At 42.9% G+C, this 20,027-nt stretch overlaps 1 protein-coding gene across 2 annotated transcripts in view; it reads left to right on the plus strand.

Moving 5' to 3' along the window:
- The window catches only part of LOC106582660 (mitogen-activated protein kinase kinase kinase 12), a 62,237-nt gene extending 42,374 nt beyond the window's left edge, over positions 1–19,863 (plus strand). Inside the window, exons 8-16 of one of the 2 annotated variants that reach the window (XM_014165919.2) lie at positions 7,208–7,317; positions 9,705–9,821; positions 10,020–10,157; positions 10,446–10,697; positions 11,285–11,475; positions 11,819–12,093; positions 12,285–12,352; positions 12,507–12,801; positions 17,370–19,863. In XM_014165919.2, coding sequence (XP_014021394.1) covers positions 7,208–7,317; positions 9,705–9,821; positions 10,020–10,157; positions 10,446–10,697; positions 11,285–11,475; positions 11,819–12,093; positions 12,285–12,352; positions 12,507–12,801; positions 17,370–17,465 — 1,542 coding nt within the window. In that variant the 3' untranslated portion in view covers positions 17,466–19,863. The remainder of the gene's footprint in view (positions 1–7,207; positions 7,318–9,704; positions 9,822–10,019; positions 10,158–10,445; positions 10,698–11,284; positions 11,476–11,818; positions 12,094–12,284; positions 12,353–12,506; positions 12,802–17,369) is intronic. The other variant, XM_014165922.2, reaches the window with a different exon arrangement.
- Positions 19,864–20,027: the final 164 nt, after the last annotated feature.

Genomic DNA, 20,027 nt, shown 5'->3' on the forward strand with positions numbered 1-20,027 from the left:
GCCTACAGGTGTGTTCTAGTCCACTATTATTTTGCTCAGGGTTAGATTTCCCGATTGACTGGGGGTTAATTGATATTTCAGTTATTATAGGGATGTTCAATCTCCCTATAATTAGAAGCCTTCCTGTGCTCTAACATAGCATACTTTGCATTTACCTACCCACTTATTTCAGCATCCATGTTCTCATGTTCTTGCCTGTAAGCATTGCATACAGCCTACAGGGCATATGGGTTGAGACATATAGGGCATAACCTGGGTGGTCAGTAGCATGCCACCAACACGTTTTTGCACTTTGCCATCACCTGTACAGTGCATACATACACCACAGAGATCCTATTAAATTACTCATTCCTAATCCTATGGCATACACTTTCTGCTACAGGACAACCATTGCTATTCTTTTGTAGAATAACTAATAATGCTGTGTAGGTGCATGAACAGTTCGCTAAAATATTATTATAAACCATTTACCCTTTCATTTGTGTTATGTGATGGTAGCTATATCATTGAAAATAGGTTTCTTGTGTGAACAACAAAGGGCTCATAACCACTATATGTCATTTTGTGTCTTTCAGTCATTTTTCCTTGCATGATTGATGACTATGTACTGAGAATGAAATGCAATCAGCAACATAAGCTTCCTCCTCTACCTCTCTGCAGCACAGATTTTCACTGGCAGTGGACACAAGAACACCCATTTAGAGATAACATTAGATGGCAAAGTTTTCCCTAAATGCTTATGACAAACCATCTCCAGAACCAGCCATAGCCAGTGTTATGGCTAATCTTTTGAACACTAGCCTTAGCCTAAATATGGAATGTGTTTTTGTTTATTGTTGCCTAGGTCATCACTAGAGCATCATGGGTAGGTCACAGTCACTCGAAGGTATCTGGATGTACCAGTACCGCCACAGAGATTCTAAAGTTAGAGGTGCTTACACTTGCGAAACAGACCAAGCAGACAAGGCCGGGGTTTTGAGAAGTCAATGAGAGAAGTGAAAAATTCTTCCTTGGTTGTTAATTTTCTTGAAATCTAAAGGTACAACCTAGAGTTGAGCCAATGTCTAAAATAGTTGAACATGTTATTACTCCAACCTTGTGACAGTGAAAAAAGCTACTTTATATCGAAGGAGTGCCTTTGATTTGATGGTCTGCACATTCGCAGTTCGGTGCGAGATGAATGTTAGACCCGGAGGCATGTTTCTGTGTTGTAGCTTATCTAGCCAACATTGCCTGACAATGCCTACAAGCGTGATCAGGGATTTCTATTGGAGAAGCAGTTTCTGCCTATCTTCATACTGTGCTGTTTTGGTACCACTGTATCACAGATAGAACAAGGAGCATATTTGGCTGTATGCTAGCTAGCTGTATGTGAATAAACCACCAGACTTCGGCAAGTAAAGTTACGTGTTTTTGTCTTTATGCACATCTACATGGTGTCAAAAGCTAAAATCTACCAGCTAATACTTCTTGCTTCTGTCAGAAGAAAAATATACTGAACAAAAATATAAACGCAACATGTAAAGGGTTGGTCCCATGTTTCATGAGCTGAAATAAAATATCCCAAAATTGTTCCATAAGCACAAAAAGCTTATTCCTCTCAAATTTTGTGCTGGGGACAATTAAAGGCCACTCTAAAATATGACGTTTTGTCACACAACACAATGCCACAGAAGTGTCACAAGTCTGAGTGAGTGGGCAATTGGCATGCTGACGGCAGGAATGTCCACCAGATATAAGCTGCATCCAACGTCATTTTAGACATTTTGGCAGGAAGTGCAACCGGACTCACAACCGCAGACCACGTGTAACCACGCCAGCTCAGGACCTCCACATCCGGGTCCTTCACCTGTGGGATCTTCTGAGACCAGCTACCGGACAGCTGATGAAACTATGGGTTTGCACAACTGAAGAATTTCTGCACAAACTGTTAGAAACCGTCTCATGGAAGCTCATCTGCGTGCTTGTCGTCCTCACCAGGGTCTTGACCTGACTGCAGTTCGGCGTCGTAACCGACTTCAGTGGGCAAAAATGTTCTATTTGGTGTTAGTCGTTTAAGTTTACATTGAAAGCGTTTTCCCATTCCGCAAATGTGTGTGTATACAGTGCATTCGGAAAGTATTCAGACCCCTCAACTTTGTCCACATTTTGTTACGTTACAGCTTTATTCTAAAATGTATATTAAACCCCATAAAGACAAAACAAAAACCGTTTTTTAGAAATTTTGGCACATTTAGAAAAAATGTAAAACTAAAATATCTCTGTACTTTGTTGAAGTACCTTTGGGAGCGATTACGGCCTCGAGTCTTCTTGGGTATGCCGCTACAAGCTTGGCAGACCTGTATTTGGGAAGTTTCTCCCATTCTTCTCTGCAGATCCTCTTAAGCTCTGTCAGGTTGGATGGGGAGCTTCGCTGCACACCTATTTTCAGGTCTCTCCAAAGATGTTCGATCGGGTTCAAGTCCAGGCTCTGGCAAGGCCACTGAAAGACATTCAGAGACTTGTCCCGAAGCCACTACTGCGTTGTCTTGGTTGTGTGCTTAGGGTCGTTGTCCTGTTGGAAGGTGAACCTTCACCTCAGTCTCAGGTCCTAAGCACTCTGTAACAGGTTTTCATCAAGAATCTCTCTGTACTTTGCTCCTTTCATCTTTCCCTTGATCCTGACTAGTCTCCCAATCCCTGCCACTGAAAGAAATCCCCACAGCATCATGCTGCCACCACCATGCCTCACCGTAGGGATGGTGCCATGTTTTCTCCAGATGCGACGCTTGGCATTCAGGCCAAAGAGTTCAATCTTGGTTTCATCAGATCAGAGAATCTTGTTTCTCATGGTCTGAGAGTCTTTAAGTACCTTTTGGCAAACTCCAAGCGGGCTGTCATGTGCCTTTACTGAGGAGTTGCTTCTGTCTAGCCACTCTACCCTAAAGGCCTGATTGGTGGAGCGCTGCAGAGATGGTTGTCCTTCTGGAAGATTATCCCATCTCCACAGAGGAACTCTAGAGCTCAGTCAGAGTGACCATCGGGTTCTTGGTTACCTCCCTGACAAATGCCCTTCTCCCCCGATTGCTCAGTTTGGCCTGGCGGCCAGCTCTAGGAAGAATCTTGGTCATTCCAAACTTCTTCCATTTAAGAATGATGGAGGTCACTGTGTTCATGGGGTCCTTCAATGCTGCAGTCATTTTTCACTACCCTTCCCCAGATCTCTGCCTCGGCGCAATCCTGTCTCGGAGCTCTACAGACAATTCCTTCGACCTCATGTCTTGGTTTTTGCTCTGACATTCACTATTAACTGTTAGAACTTATATAGACAGGTGTGTGCCTTTCCAAATCTTGTCCAATCAATTGAATTTACCACAGGTTGACTCCAATCGAGCTGCAGAAACATCAAGGATGGTCAATGGAAACAGGATGCACCTGATCTCAATTATTCTCATAGCAAAGGGTCTGAATACTTATGTAAATAAGGTATTTATGCTTTTTATTTTTAATAAATTTGCTAACATTTCTAAAAACCCGAGGAGTAGGGTGGATCCGAGCGTTCTGACCTAACAACAGCAGTCAAGCTGTTGGCTAACGTTGGCTAGCTTGCTAGGCTGTAATCGCTGCCAAAGATGCTTCAACAAAGTACTGAGCAAAGGGTCTCAATACTTATGTAAATGTGATATTTCAGTTTTGTATTTGTAATCCATTTGCAAAAATGTATAAAAACCGGTTTTTGCTTTGTCATTATGAAGTATTGTGTGTAGATTCATGAGGGGGGAAACATCTATTTAATACATGTTAGAATAAGGCTGTAACATAACAAAATATGGAAAAAGTCACCAACCCACAGTTTGGGAACCACTGCTCTACTGTACCCATAGAGATGCACTATTAAACTAGAGTGGCTTATGTCATAAACCTTAAACCAGAGGGTAATGTCACCCCTTTATCGATATAAATCCTGTCTAACAGCAGAAATGCTTAGTTTAGTTCTACCACCTAATAATGACAGGGGCTACTAATAGATATACCTGAATTGGGGGTGGGCACATATTGTTGTTGTGAATTTCACTTGGAGTGGAGAGAAACAACAACAAATAGGGAGGGGAGGGCACTGACACTGACAGCTAGCTGATAGGCAGTGCACCATAGAATTAGGACATTGAATACTATGTAGAATGGGAATGAAACCTTCTTATGATGCAGCCATTTTGGTCAGGGAGTTGGTCAACCACGGTTAGCCAGTGCTGTGATAAGATATTGGGTAAAATAATGAATTTGAAGAATATATCCGCACTGTATGTTTGTTAGCTAGCTAGCCAGACAGGAATTATTCCATTGATTGTTCTAATTAACTGCCACTATGCCAACATTCCATTCAAACAATGCAGTCAATTCACAGCCATACAATGGCTGACACAAGTTGTTAATGCAACAAGTATTGATATTGTATCATATACTGCTCAAAAAAATAAAGGGAACACTTAAACAACACATCCTAGATCTGAATGAAAGAAATAATCTTATTAAATACTTTTTTCTTTACATAGTTGAATGTGCTGACAACAAAATCACACAAAAATAATCAATGGAAATCCAATTTATCAACCCATGGAGGTCTGGATTTGGAGTCACACTCAAAATTAAAGTGGAAAACCACACTACAGGCTGATCCAACTTTGATGTCATGTCCTTAAAACAAGTCAAAATGAGGCTCAGTAGTGTGTGTGGCCTCCACGTGCCCGTATGACCTCCCTACAACGCCTGGGCATGCTCCTGATGAGGTGGCGGATGGTCTCCTGAGGGATCTCCTCCCAGACCTGGACTAAAGCATCCGCCAACTCCTGGACAGTCTGTGGTGCAATGTGGCGTTGGTGGATGGAGCAAGACATGATGTCCCAGATGTGCTCAATTGGATTCAGGTCTGGGGAACGGGCGGGCCAGTCCATAGCATCAATGCCTTCCTCTTGCAGGAACTGCTGACACACTCCAGCCACATGAGGTCTAGCATTGTCTTGCATTAGGAGGAACCCAGGGCCAACCGCACCAGCATATGGTCTCACAAGGGGTCTGAGGATCTCATCTCGGTACCTAATGGCAGTCAGGCTACCTCTGGCGAGCACATGGAGGGCTGTGCGGCCCCCCCAAAGAAATAGCACCCCACACCATGACTGACCCACCGCCAAACCGGTCATGCTGGAGGATGTTGCAGGCAGCAGAACGTTCTCCACGGCATCTCCAGACTCTGTCACGTCTGTCACGTGCTCAGTGTGAACCTGCTTTCATCTGTGAAGAGCACAGGGCGCCAGTGGCGAATTTGCCAATCTTGGTGTTCTCTGGCAAATGCCAAACGTCCTGCACGGTGTTGGGCTGTAAGCACAACCCCCACCTGTGGACGTCGGGCCCTCATACCACCCTCATGGAGTCTGTTTCTGACCGTTTGAGCAGACACATGCACATTTGTGGCCTGCTGGAGGTCATTTTGCAGGGCTCTGGCAGTGCTCCTCTTGCTCCTCCTTGCACAAAGGCGGAGGTAGCGGTCCTGCTGCTGGGTTGTTGCCCTCCTACGGCCTCCTCCACGTCTCCTGATGTACTCGCCTGTCTCCTGGTAGCGCCTCATGCTCTGGACACTACGCTGACAAACACAGCAAACCTTCTTGCCACAGCTCGCATTGATGTGCCATCCTGGATGAGCTGCACTACCTGAGCCACTTGTGTGGGTTGTAGACTCCGTCTCATGCTACCACTAGAGTGAAAGCACCGCCAGCATTCAAAAGTGACCAAAACATCAGCCAGGAAGCATAGGAACTGAGAAGTGGTCTGTGGTCCCCACCTGCAGAACCACTCCTTTATTGGGGGTGTCTTGCTAATTGCCTATAATTTCCACCTGTTGTCTATTCCATTTGCACAACAGCATGTGACATTTATTGTCAATCAGTGTTGCTTCCTAAGTGGACAGTTTGATTTCACAGAAGTGTGATTGACTTGGAGTTACATTGTGTTGTTTAAGTGTTCCCTTTATTTTTTTGAGCAGTGTATAATAGCACTCACAGCTTTCCAATAAAACACATTTTTGACATTTATCATCCTACATTTTAAAGGCTATTTATACAGAAAATGTGTATAAAACCCGTAGAAACTGTGTTTATAATTATATGACAATATCTTAGCTTGACAATAATTATATTACACAATTTCTGATATCACATGCCTTACTTACATTTTCCTGCATAAGTAAAATCAGGATTATGCCTCTACTGCCATTAATTCCAATTAGACTGGTTTGAATTTTCCCTTACCAATATGGCTACCATTTTCACCCCACTCTGTTACTTTGAGGGTTTATGACATAGCCCTTCTTGTAATTTAATAGGATCTATATGGAGGGCACTGACAGTTAGCTAGCTTTCTAGCTAGTCATGTTATCTCTTATTTTTGTCAAAGACGAGGAGATCAATGCGTCTGAATCCTTATACCATAGCTAATTCCCGATTGTTTTAATGGGGACGAGAGGCAGGGAGGCGGGTAGCAGAGGTGGAGAGGAGGGGCAGGGGAGAAGAGGCAGGGAGGAGGAGAGAGGAGGAAAGGCAGTTAGAAGAGGGGAGGGGGAGAGGTAGGGAGGAGAGGATGGGAGGAAAAGCAAGGAGTAGGGGAGGAGAGGTGGGGAGTAGGGGAGATGAGAGGCAGGAAGGAGGGAGGGGAGAGGAGGAGAGTCTGGGAGGGAGGGGACAGAAGCAGGGAGGATGGGAGGAGAAGCAGGCAAGAGGGGAGGAAATGCAGGGAGGAGAGGCAGAGAGAAGGGAGGGACATAGAGGAATGAGGGATGGCTGATTAGCTTAATAATAAGAGCCACACACACACACAGATGGACCATGATAGACTGACATGCACGCGAGCACACACACACACACTTACTCTCTCTATTTCTCTCTCTTTAAAACCTTTCTGCCCTTGTAAAAGACAAGACAAACAGACAGCAGCTAGAGGGACAGGTCAGAATGATACCCAGTCAGGAAAATGTCCACGGTGTCCTTTCAGAATGTTTTCACTGTGTTTACTGAGCACGATTGAGATGCTCTGTGACATGGATTTGTTTTGACCATTGTTTTGATTGACACATGGTATGTCTATGCTGCTGTCTGTCTGACTGTTATGACTGAGACACTATGGTCTGTGTTGCTGAGTTTTAACTAACACATGATCTGTTGCTGTGTCTGTGGTGCAGGCGGAGTGGCGAGTGGAGGTGAAGCAGCACTTTAAAAAGATCAAGTCTGAGGGGACATGTATACACAGATTGGATGAGGAGATGATCATACGACGCAAAGAGGAGCTCAGGTACAGGGAGAGTATTATGGCCGGATAAATGAATATGTGAGTGAGTGAGTGAGTGAGTGAGTGAGTGAGTGAGTGAGTGAGTGAGTGAGTGAGTGAGTGAGTGAGTGAGTGAGTGAGTGAGTGAGTGAGTGAGTGAGTGAGTGAGGGAATGAACATACAGAAATAATGCTACAAAAGATACATACATACATAGCTACATGCATACATAGCTACATACATACATACAGTGGCAAGCAAAAGTATGTGGACCTCCCGGGTGGCGCAGTGGTCTAAGTCACTGCATCGCATTGCTAGCTGTGCCACCAGAGATTCTAGGTTCGAGCCCAGGCTCTGTCGCAGCCGGCCGTGACCGGGAGGTCCATGGGGCATTGCACAATTGGCCCAGCGTCGTCTGGGTTGGGGAGGGTTTGGCCGGCAGGGATATATCCTTGTCTCATCGTGCACTAGCGACTCCTGTGGCGGGCCGGGCGCAGTGCACACTGACCAGGTCGCCAGGTGTACGGTGTTTCCTCCGACACATTGGTGCGGTTGGCTTCCGGGTTGGATTTGCGTTGTGTCAAGAAGCAGTGCAGGGTTGTGTTTCGGAGGACGCATGGCTCTCGACCTTCACCTCTCCCGAGTCCGTACAGGAGTTGCAGCGATGAGACAAGACTGTATAAACTACCAATTTTGGAGAAAAAAGGGGTAAAAAAATATTTTTTAAAGTATGTGAACCCTTTGGAATTACCTGGATTTCTGCATAAATTGGTCATGAAATTTGATTTGATCTTCATCTAAGTCACAACAATAGGAAAACACAGTGTGCTTAAACTAATAACACACAAATTATTGTATTTTTCTTGTCTATATTGAATAGATAATTTAAACATTCACAGTGTAGGTTGGAAAAAGTATGTGAACCCTAGCCTAGGGCTAATGACTTCTCCAAAAGCTAATTGGAGTCAGGAGTCAGCTAACCTGGAGTCCAATCAATGAGACGAGATTGGAGATGTTGGTTAGAGCTGCCCTGCCCTATCAAAAACACTCACAAAATTTGAGTTTGCTATTCACAGGAAGCATTGCTCGATATGAACCATGCCTCGAACAAAAGAGATCTCAGAAGACCTAAGATTAAGAATTGTTGACTTCCACAAAGCTGGAAAGGGTTACAAAAGTATCTCTAAAAGCCTTGATGTTCATCAGTCCACGGTAAAACAAATTGTCTATAAATGGAGAAAGTTCAGCACTGTTGCTACTCTCTCTAGGAGTGGCCATCCTGCAAAGATGACTGCAAGAGCACAATGCTGAATGCTCAATGAGGTTAAGAAGAATCCTAGATTGTCAGCTTAAGACTTACAGAAATATCTGGAACATGCTAACATCTCTGTTGACAAGTCTACTATATGTAAAACACTAAACAAGAATAATAGGTCACCATAGAAGAAGCCGCTGCTGTCCAAAAAAACATTGCTGCATGTCTGAAGTTCGCAAAAGAGCACCTGGATGTCCCACAGCGCTACTGGCAAAATATTCTGTGGACAGATGAAACTAAAGTTGAGTTGTTTGGAAGGAACACACAAAACTATGTGTGGAGAAAAAAAGACACAACACACCAACATCAAAACCTTATCTCAACTGTAAAGTATGGAAGTACATACAATACATCAGTCAGGAAGTTAAAGCTTGATTGCAAATGGATCTTCCAAATGGACAATGACCCCAAGCATACTTCCAAAGTTGTGTCAAAATGGCTTAAGAACAACAAAGTCAAGGTATTGGAGTGGCCATCACAAAGCCCTGACCTCAATCCTATAGAAAATTTGTGGGCAGAACTGAAAAAGTGTGTGCGATCAAGGGGGCCTATGAACATGACTCAGATACACCAGCTCTGTCAGGAGGAATGGCCCAAAATTCACCCAACTTATTGTGGGAAGCTTGTGGAAGGCTACCCGAAACGTTTGACCGAAGTTAAACAATTTAAGGGCAATGCTACCAAATACTAATTGAGTGTATGTAAACTTCTGACCCAGTGGGATTGTGATGAAATAAATAAAAGCTGAAAGAAATAATTCTCTCTAGTATTATTCTGACATTTCACATTCTTAAAATAAAGTGGTGATCCTAACTGACCTATGTCAGGGAATTTTTACTAGGATTAAATGTCAGGAATTGTGAAACGGAGTTTAAATGTATTTGGCTAAGGTGTATGTAAACTTCCGACTTCACCTGTACATATCAACATACAGCAAAAGCTTTACTGTGTGTGTTGTTTATTGCTGTCCAATGATGTTGATGATGTTGCTCCCAATTGTGTTCATTGCGCCTTTGCATACATCAAATTAATGGCTAGCTGTACTGCGTGTTTTAACCCTGTCCGTCCCGTTCCATTCTCTCTCTCTCCATCTCAGGCATGCCCTGGACATCCGTGAGCACTACGAGAGGAAACTGGACAGAGCCAACAACCTCTACATGGAGCTCAATGCTGTCATGCTACAGCTGGAACTCAAGGAGAAAGAGCTACTCAAGTAATAATCATATTTATTGTTGCACACCTTACAATCAATATCGACCTGTGTATACAATATTCATGCTCATCTGCCAAAGACACATGCAGGGAGAGGGAATAGCAGACATAATGTAATACATAATACAGACGTTTGTGATATGTTTATTGTGGCCAAGTAATGAATTAATGAATGATGTTGTGTGTGTGTGCTTCCCAGGAGGGAGCAGTCCCTGGATAAGAAGTACCCAGTATGCGTCAAACACCACAGCTCCAGACAAGAACGCTCATCCAACTCCATGGAGAAACTCATCAAGAAACGCAACATACCTCAGAAACTGGCCTCTCACACCAAGAGGTGAGACTGAGGGGGAAACCATTGAACCATTCACACTCACTAATCCCATACATTCAATCCCTGTCTGTATACATGTGTTTTGGATTAAATAGCATGTAACACTTACCGGGCATACAGTTATTATGTATTATTACTGGTTGTAAGCATGTACAGTTTGAGCCCTCACTGTATATTGTTTATTTGGATACAAGGAGAAAGGCTGTAGCTGCATCTATTTCTCTTGACTTGACTATTACTTTATTTATTCAGTGTACTGAAACTGTAGACTTTACTCACTGTGTGTTCCAGTAGGCCAGACCTGTTGAAGTCAGAGGTGATCCTCCCCAAACTGGACTCCTCCATGACCCAGGTGACCATTCCCTCTTGCCCCCAGAAGGGCTCCACGTCCCCGGGGAGGTCGCGTCGGGCCAAGCCCCGCTACAGGAAGGCAGGGAAGGGCAGCAGTGGAGACCTGGCTGGGCTGAAGGCAGCCCTGTCCTCTAACCTGGGCTTGGCTAATACTATGTCACTGACCACCACCAACACCACCTCCACACCCAGGTATTTACACTGAGTGTACAAAACATTAAGAACACCATCCTAATATTGAGTTGCACCCCACCCCCCAACCCCCTTTTTCCCTCAGAACAGCCACAATTTGTTGTGGCATGGAATTTACAAGGTGTCGATAGAGTTCCACAGGAATGTTGGCCCATGTTGATTCCAAAGCTTCCCACAGTTGTGTCTAGTTGGCTGGATGTCATTTGAGTGGTGGACCATTCTTGAAACACACAGGAAACTGTTGAGCGTGAAAAACCCAGTAGGGTTGCAGTTCTTAACACAAACTGGTGGTGCTGGCACCTACTACCATACCCGTTCAAAGGCATCTTTTGTCTTGTCCATTCACCCTCTGAATGGCACACATACACAATCCATGTCTCAATTGTCTCAAGACTTAAAAATCCTTATTTAACCGGTCTCATTCCCTTCATCTACACTGATTGAAGTGGATTTAACAAGTGACATCAATAAGGGATCTTAGCTTTCACCTGGATTCACCTGGTCAGTGAAGTTCATATTTTGTACACTATATAAAACTATCCTCAAATCGGCCTTCAGGGCCCACAATAAAGATGTATCCCCCCCAGCAGCAAGCAGCACCTGGACCCCAGCGCAGCCCTGAGAGGTCTCCAACATGACCTGCTGCTGAAGAAGATGTCCTCGTCCAGCCCAGACCTTATCTCCACCGATCTGGAGGCAGAGGGCCGCCACAAGGGACAGGAGAAGCCCGGCCTGGAGAGAGGGGGCAGCCAGAGCGCCTCTGCTGGCCTGGGAGGAGGTGATGAATAGTTATAATAATGTCCCATAGGGAAATTTGCTGGTAATATACAGGGATACATGGCGTACATATAGGTTACGTCCCAAATTGCAACCTATTCCCTACGTGGTGCTCTACTTTTGACTAGAGACCTATGGTGGTGCACGATAAAGGGAATAGGGTGCTAATTTGGGATGCATACATAATATATCGTCTACATCACTTCAGTCACAGGACATAAATCACAAGACATGATCAGACAGACATTCGTTAATAAATACACCATAACAACATCTACAGTGTATAGTCCTTCTGTGTTTAGGAAATAAGGAAACTGATGCTGGTTGGTATGAATGACTTGCAGGTGGAGGAGGAGGTCGAGGTGGAGGAGGGACAGACGATCAGACAGAGACCCCAATGCGTAGTGACACCCCCAGCGAGGACGCGGCCTCCATCCCGTTCTCCAGTAGCCCAGATTCGCCCTGTGGGAGGGGGGCGACAGCAGGGAGGGGGTCGGTACTGGGAGGCCCAGGGAGAATACCCCAGGATGAGAAGGAGGAGACAGGAATCATAAGGTCACCCAGGTGCTACCTCACACCTGCAGCACTGCTCTACCGGAAACAAGTCACACGCAAACAGGTAGATCTGCCACAGTTGTAAAAAATAAAGATGCTGGGCCAGAAAAAAATATGTTTGTCTGTAGTGCATTGTCTGCTGGTTCTTTTCCTAAAAACATTCCGACAATGTGCCAAATCAATTGAGAAAAATAGTTGTAAGATGAAGCTGATCCCTTTCTAAGTCTCATCATATCTCTTCCATGTCTCCTCCAGAGATGTGGTGTGTCCTCAGAGGAAGAGGAAGGGGAGGTGGACAGTGAGGTGGAGTTACCGCGGAGACGGTGAGAATATACATCTTATACAGTATAGTGTATATAGTCAAGATTCTATAGTATATAGTCCAGCAGGAAGAACGTCTTGGTGTGATAAAAAGAGCTTGTGTCTGAGTTATTGAGAGCCCCATCATTTCATCTATTTCCTCTCTTCCCCATGCAGTCGGCCAGTGAGCATCAACAAGTGCCAGTCCCTGTCCACCTTCAGCTCTGAGAACCTGTCAGCAGTGTCCATGTCGGACGGAGAGGAGGGCAACACCAGCGACCACTCCCACAGTGGGACGCCCGACGTGGTCAGCACCAACACGGATGAGCGGCTGGACGACAAGAGCGACGACCTTCTGTCCCAGGGGTCGGAGATCTCTGCCGACCCTACCCTTGACCCAGCCGAAGGCCTATCAGAGGAGGCCACCATCCGCCAGGTCAAGACCCAGCTCAACACAGAGCAAAACTATGAGGTAGGCAGGGACAGGGTTACTCTCGGAACCGTAGAACTATGAGGTGGGGTACCGTAACAACTAGAACTATGACAAAGGGTTACCGTGACAACTAGAACTATGGTAAGGTTACCATGAGAACTGTTATGTTTAGCAATAATCGACGAGAAATGATGAGAGCCGAAATCCTGATTATAATGCATGCTCTGATCATTAAGGCTGCCATCCCTATAACAGAATATAGGTCTACATTTGGATTTTGCTCTTATGTAGGGACCAGTGGCGGCCGCTGATTGGCTGGGTGTATGGGCGTGGGGGGTGGTCGTGGTTGAAGTTGTCAACAAAGCAGCATGACAGAAATATGCCAAGTTTTCAAACTACCGGTAGTTTCTTTGAAAAGATATTCAAAGTGATCTGTGCATTTGAACAACAGCATAAATACACTTATTTCACTTTTGCATGTCACATGCTGCCACTGTTTTGAACAGATTAGATTATACTATTTAGAATGAGCAGCCAGCTCACGAACAAACAAGTGCACCAGGGAGAACGCAACAAGCATGCAGATGCAATAAGTGAAAACACATGATCTAACTGGGGATAGCTAATGTCACAAACCTTGATTTGCTAGCCAGTTAACTTCCATTATGAAATAACTTCATATTTACGAGTATGTCAGATATTAGAAATTGGCATGGGAGATAACTAGCTAGCAAGCAACCAGCTAGCTATACCGATACCGATTATTGGAGGACCAAAAAAGCCGATACCGATTAATTGGACGATTTTTTAATTTTTCATTTGTAATCATGACAATTACAACAACACTGAATGAACACTTTTATTTTAACTTAATATAATACATCAATAAAATCTATTTAGCCTTAAATAAATAATGAAACATGTTCAATTTGGTTTAAATAATGCAAAAACAAAGTGTTGGAGAAGAAAGTAAAAGTGCAATATGTGCCATGTAAAAAAGCTAACGTTTAAGTTCCTTGCTCAGAACATGAGAACATATGAAAGCTGGTGGTTCCTTTTAACATGAGTCTTCAATATTCCCAGGTAAGAAGTTTTAGGTTGTAGTTATTATAGGAATTATAGGACTATTTCTCTCTATACCATTTGTATTTCATATACCTTTCTTTGACTATTGGATGTTCATATAGGCACTTTGGTATTGCCAGTGTAACAGTATAGCTTCCGTCCCTCTCCTCGCCCCTACCTGGGCTCGAACCAGGAACACATCGACAACAGCCACCCTCGAAGCATTGTTGCCCATCGCTTCACAAAAGCCGCGGGGGAACAACTACTTCAAGGTCTCAGAGCGAGTGACGTCACCGATTGAAACGCTATTAGTGTGCACCCCGCTAACTAGGTAGCCATTTCACATCGGTTACACCAGCCTAATCTCGGGAGTTGATAGGCTTGAAGTCAAACAGCTCAATGCTTGAAGCACAGTGAAGAGCTGCTGGCAAACGCACGAAAGTGCTGTTTGAATGAATGCTTACGAGCATGCTGGTGCCTACCACCACTCAGTCAGACTGCTCTATCAAATATCAAATCATAGACTTAATTATAATATAATAACACACAGAAATACGAGCCTTAGGTCATTAATATGGTCAAATCCGGAAACTATCATTTCGAAAACAAAACGTTTATTCTTTCAGTGAAATACTGAACCCTTCCGTATTTTATGTAACGGGTGGCATCCATAAGTCTAAATATTCCTGTTACATTGCACAATCTTCAATGTTATGTCATAATTATGTAAAATTCTGGCAAATTAGTTCGCAACGAGCCAGGCGGCCCAAACTGTTGCATATACCCTGACTCTGCGTGCAAGAGAAGTAACACAATTGCCCTAGTTTAATATTGCCTGCTAACCTGGATTTATTTTTACTAAATATGCAGGTTTAAAAAAATATACTTCTGTGTATTGATTTTAAGAAAGGCATTGATGTTTATGGTTAGGTACAGTCGTGCAACGATTGTGCTTTTTTCGCAAATGCGCTTTTGTTAAATCATCCCCCGTTTGGCGAAGTTGGCTGTCTTTGTTAGGAAGAAATAGTCTTCACAGTTCGCAACGAGCCAGGCGGACCAAACTGCTGCATATACCCTGACTCTGTTTGCAAGAGAAGTGACACATTTTCCCTAGTTAAAAGAAATTCATGTTAGCAGGCAATATTAACTAAATATGCAGGTTTAAAAATATACACTTGTGTATTGATTTTAAGAAAGACATTGATGTTTATGGTTGGAGCAACGTGTACCTAAGCGATTATATGCAATGCAGGACAGGCTCGATAAACTAGTAATATCATCAACCATGTGTAGTTAACTAGTGATTATGATTGATTGATTGTGTTTTATAAGATAAGTTTAATGCTGGTTATTACTACTGCCCAGAAACTAGAATATGCATATAATTGTTTGATTTGGATAGAAAACACCCTAAAGTTTCTAAAACTGTTTGAATGGTGTCTGTGAGTATAACAGAACTCATATGGCAGGCAAAAACCTGAGAAGATTCCTTACAGGAAGTGCCCTCTCTGATCATTCCTTGGCCTTCTACACTCTCTTTATTGAAAACTGAGGATCTCTGCTGTAACGTGACACTTCCTACGGCTCCCATAAGCTCTCAGAAGGCGGCAGAATGTTGAATGTTTTCATTTTCAGTCTTTGAACGAAAACAACAACTCCCGGTCGGAATATTATCGCTTTTTTTACGAGAAAATGATTTTAAACAGCGTTTGACATGCTTCGAAGTACGGTAATGGAATATTTTGAATTTCTTTGTCACGAAACGCGCCGGGCGCGTCACCCTTCGTTACCCTTTGGATAGTGTCTTGAACGCACAACAAAACGCTGCTATTTGGATATAACTATGGATTATTTGGAACCAAACCAACATTTGTTATTGAAGTAGAAGTCCTGGGAGTGCATTCTGACGAAGAACAGCAAGGGTAATCCAATTTTTCTTATAGTAAATCTGAGTTTGGTGAGTACCAAACTTGGTGGGTGTCAAAATAGCTAGCCCGTGATGGCGAGCTATCTACTCAGAATATTGCAAAATGTGCTTTCACCGAAAAGCTATTTTAAAATCGGACACCGCGATTGCATAAAGGAGTTCTGTATCTATAATTCTTAAAATAATTGTTATGTTTTTTGTGAACGTTTATCGTGAGTAATTTACTAAATTCACCGGAAGTTTGCGGTGGGTATGCTAGTTCTGAACGTCACATGCTAATGTAAAAAGCTGGTTTTTGATATAAATATGAACTTGATTGAACAAAACATGCATGTATTGTATAACATAATGTCCTAGGAGTGTCATCTGATGAAGATCATCAAAGGTTAGTGCTGCATTTAGCTGTGGTTTGGGTTTATGTGACATTATATGCTAGCTTGAAAAATGGGTGTCTGATTATTTCTGGCTGGGTACTCTGCTGACATAATCTAATGTTTTGCTTTCGTTTGAAATCGGACAGTGTGGTTAGATTAACGAGAGTCTTGTCTTTAAAATTGTGAAAAATAGTCATATGTTTGGCTGTGCTACTCAAGGACATTCAGAGACTTGTCCCAAAGCTACTCTTGCGTTGTCTTGGCTGTGTGCTTAGGGTCGTTTTGCATTTGGAAGGTGAACCTTCGTCCCAGTCTGAGGTCTCTAGGAAGAGTCTTGGTGGTTCCAAACTTCTTCCATTTGGAGGCAACTGTGTTCTTGGGGACCTTCAATGCTGCAGAAATTTCTTGGTACCCTTCCCCAAATCTGTGACTCGACACAATCCTGTCTCTGAGCTCTACGGACAATTCCTTCGACCTCATGGCTTGGTTTTTGCTCTGACTTGCAATTTACCACAGGTTGACTCCAATCAAGTTGTAGAAACATCTCAAGGATGATCAATGGAAACAGGATGCACCTGAGCTCAATTTTGAGTCTCGTAGCAAAGGGTCTGAATACTTATGTTGTCACAGTATCCACAGAAGGTGGCGCCCCTCCTCGGTCGGGCGGTGCTCGGCGGTCGTCGTCGCCGGCCTACTAGCTGCCACCGATCTATGTTTCTGTGTCTTTTGGTTTTGTCTGTCTGACCCGCACCTGTTTCTTGTCTGTCATTAGTTAGGTTATTTAGTGTGTCTTTTCAGTTCAGGATTTCGTGCGGGATTGTTTTATGTCAACTCTGGACAGTTGTTAGTGAGTGCTGCTCTCTTTGTTATATATATTTACCGGGCTGCGCCCCGTGCGTCTTTTGTTTGGGAACGTGTTTTCCCTAGTTGATTTTATGTGCGGTCTGTGCCTTTCGGTTTCTTGTGTTCCCGGATTTCATATTAAAAACCACTATCACTCCGGACCTCTGTCTCCTGCACCTGACTCTGCCTCTCTACTGATACTGGTAATCGTGACATATGTAAAAAAAAGTATAATTTGCTAAAATTTCCAAAAAAGCCTGTAATCGCTTTGTCATTATGGGGTATTGTGTGTAGATTGATGAGGGAAAAATGTATTTAATCAATGGTTAGGAAAAACTGTATTAATAACCAGTCACAATGCAGTAATGCCCATTGCCATCCTCTCCACCTCACCCCAGGGCCTGTATGATGACTCTGAGTGTGACAGTGCTGAGCTGGACTACTCAGGCTGCACAGAGCCCCAGCCCCATAGGCCCCCCAGCACCAACTGGTGAGGAGGCCAGGCCACAGCCTCAGACTGAGATCCAGGCCCACTCTCCCCCAGAACTCAGCCCCAGCCTCCTGGACAGGCCTATGTACAGCCAACCAACCCCCCCACCCTCACCTCAACCTCCCTTCTCTCATTTCCCAGTCCCAGCCTTGCAAAAACACTTAAACAAGCCAACTCACCTCACCTACAGGGACCTCTGCAACACCATACTACAGATGTAACTTCTACATGTTATAGTGATTCTTTCACTATCCGTTCTTTCACTATCCGTTGTTTCTTACTTGTATATTTTGTCCAAAAATTGTCATACTTTTATTATCTATTCTATGTAAAGTCTCCCATTCAGATTATATGTCAACATTGTCAGAGAGGATTCTGCACTTTGTTTACTTGATTGGTACTGATTATTTCATGTCCAAAATCTTTTGTTTCCTCGCAAGGATTGTGCACTGAGTGTCGTTTAATTTATTTATTGGGTATTAGAGAAAAAAAATCTGTTTACATTGTTCTTTACATTTCCACATGTATTTATAAATGTTTTTCATCTGGGATTTTGTTGTCTAAATGTTTTTATACAATCTGTATTTTATTTAATGTAACATCAACTGTATGTAAATATTTGGACCTCTTGAGACACTATTCAATTAACAAACATTTGTAAGAGTTGAAATGTGAGACTGTATCATCTAATGGTGCTGACTAAAGTTTTCCACTAGAGGGCGCTATTGAATTGTACCAGACAACAGAACTCAGGTGCATTCAGCAGGGCACAACATTGTGGATATTTCAGATACAAATAGATTATGTAGAACATACATACCTCTCTGACATGTAGAACAAATGAATCATGTCAGCTCTATTCATGACATTTCTATCTGAACCATTCAACGTTTGCCTACTGAACCTGGCCCTGAACAGATATTCTATTGGTCTGATACCGGATGCTGTTCATGACAATGATGACAGGGCATTAATAAGCATAGAAATCTAATAATAATAATTCTATGGCATTAAAGACAGGTTGAAGAGAACAGAACAATAATAGATAAAGAACAACACCAAGCAATATGTCCACTAACTCTGAATCATTCCCCTGGCTGCACCATGGAGTAAACTAAAACTACAGCCCCTTTCTTTCAGGGTCTGACTGCACTTGTTTTTGTAGATTAACTATTGTATTTATTTGGTATTGCAGTCTTTATACTGCATTAAAATGCAATACTACGTACTAGGATAACATTGAGAACAAAACCTCAGGTCAAATCTCAAATGGCACCCTAATCCCCACAGCTCTGGGTCAAAAGTAGTGCACTTCATAGGAAATAGAGTGCCATTCGAGACGAAGCCTCAGTCACCGACCATGTGCATTTCCATCTACAAGTGTAAAGATACTAGATCAGATCACTAAAGCATGGTTGTAATATAGTATGTATGGGTTGTACTTGTATTTTTGTCCAAATGCAGATGTTAGTCAGAGCATGAGGCTCAGATCAAAGGGACTTAATCACCCATAGAAACAGAATCTATAGAAAAAAGCGAATCTACCACTCAATAATTAACAATCCAACTCATGAGCAGCAGACTAGTTTGATCCAGTTGTCTGGCAAATAGTTACTTTCCTGTCAGCTAAGGTTGCATCCCGATTCTAAATCCTTATCACTTAAATGCGCACTTGTTCACTTCCCTTCTTGGATTAAAAGGAAATGACTGCTGTAAGAAATATGGTGGAACCACCCTCTACCAATCCAAATATATGTTTTATTTTCCATGGGGAGGAGTGAGCAAGTGTGAACTTGGGCAGCATCGGGACGCAATAGAGGCCTATGTTTAAACAGCCTCCGTTCCAATCTCTATCAAATGACTCAGCAGGTTCCATTTTGATAAACTATAAAATGGCAGCTCCTGTGTTCTTTAATCTGTAAGGTTTTATAGATCCACTAGTATTTTCTGTAAAAGCATAGATTTGTAAACAATGTTAAAAAAAAAATCTCTGAATTTATTCTGTCCTCTTAAATTTGTTTTATAAGCTTTTTTGCTCATCTTTCTCAAGGGTGCCAATAATTTTGGACCTGACTGTAGATGAGACAAATAATGAATTGTTTTGTTGCCAATTCAGCAAAAGACCACTGCCCTATGGTGACTGGAGAAAGATGCTCTTATATGCTTCTGATTAGCCTGATATGTTGATTTGTCTTACCAAGTCCCTATGGTAAATGTCACGTTAATGTTTGTGCAGAAGAACACTAACAGATTTGGCTCCAAGCTAGTTTCCAATATGCTGAATCAAAAACAGACTCCTCGTTCCTTTGAAAGTACATATGTTTTTATATCGCATCTGTGTACAATAAATATATTTAAGAAACAAATAAGACAAATAAAAATCACTGTTCAAAAACTGGAAATGTGGGTGTCAGATTTGAATGCTGGGTAAGTGTTATAGGTTTTCATAAAATCATAGCAGTGACCATTCCAATGAACTTCAGTGCCCAGTAGAAGAATGAATAACTTATTGACCATTATGAAAAGGAATAGATTTTATGAAAGTTACACACACACACGCGACAGG

The sequence above is a fragment of the Salmo salar genome, chromosome ssa22 (genome assembly GCF_905237065.1).
Source record: "Salmo salar chromosome ssa22, Ssal_v3.1, whole genome shotgun sequence".
NCBI classification, from domain to species: domain Eukaryota; kingdom Metazoa; phylum Chordata; class Actinopteri; order Salmoniformes; family Salmonidae; genus Salmo; species Salmo salar.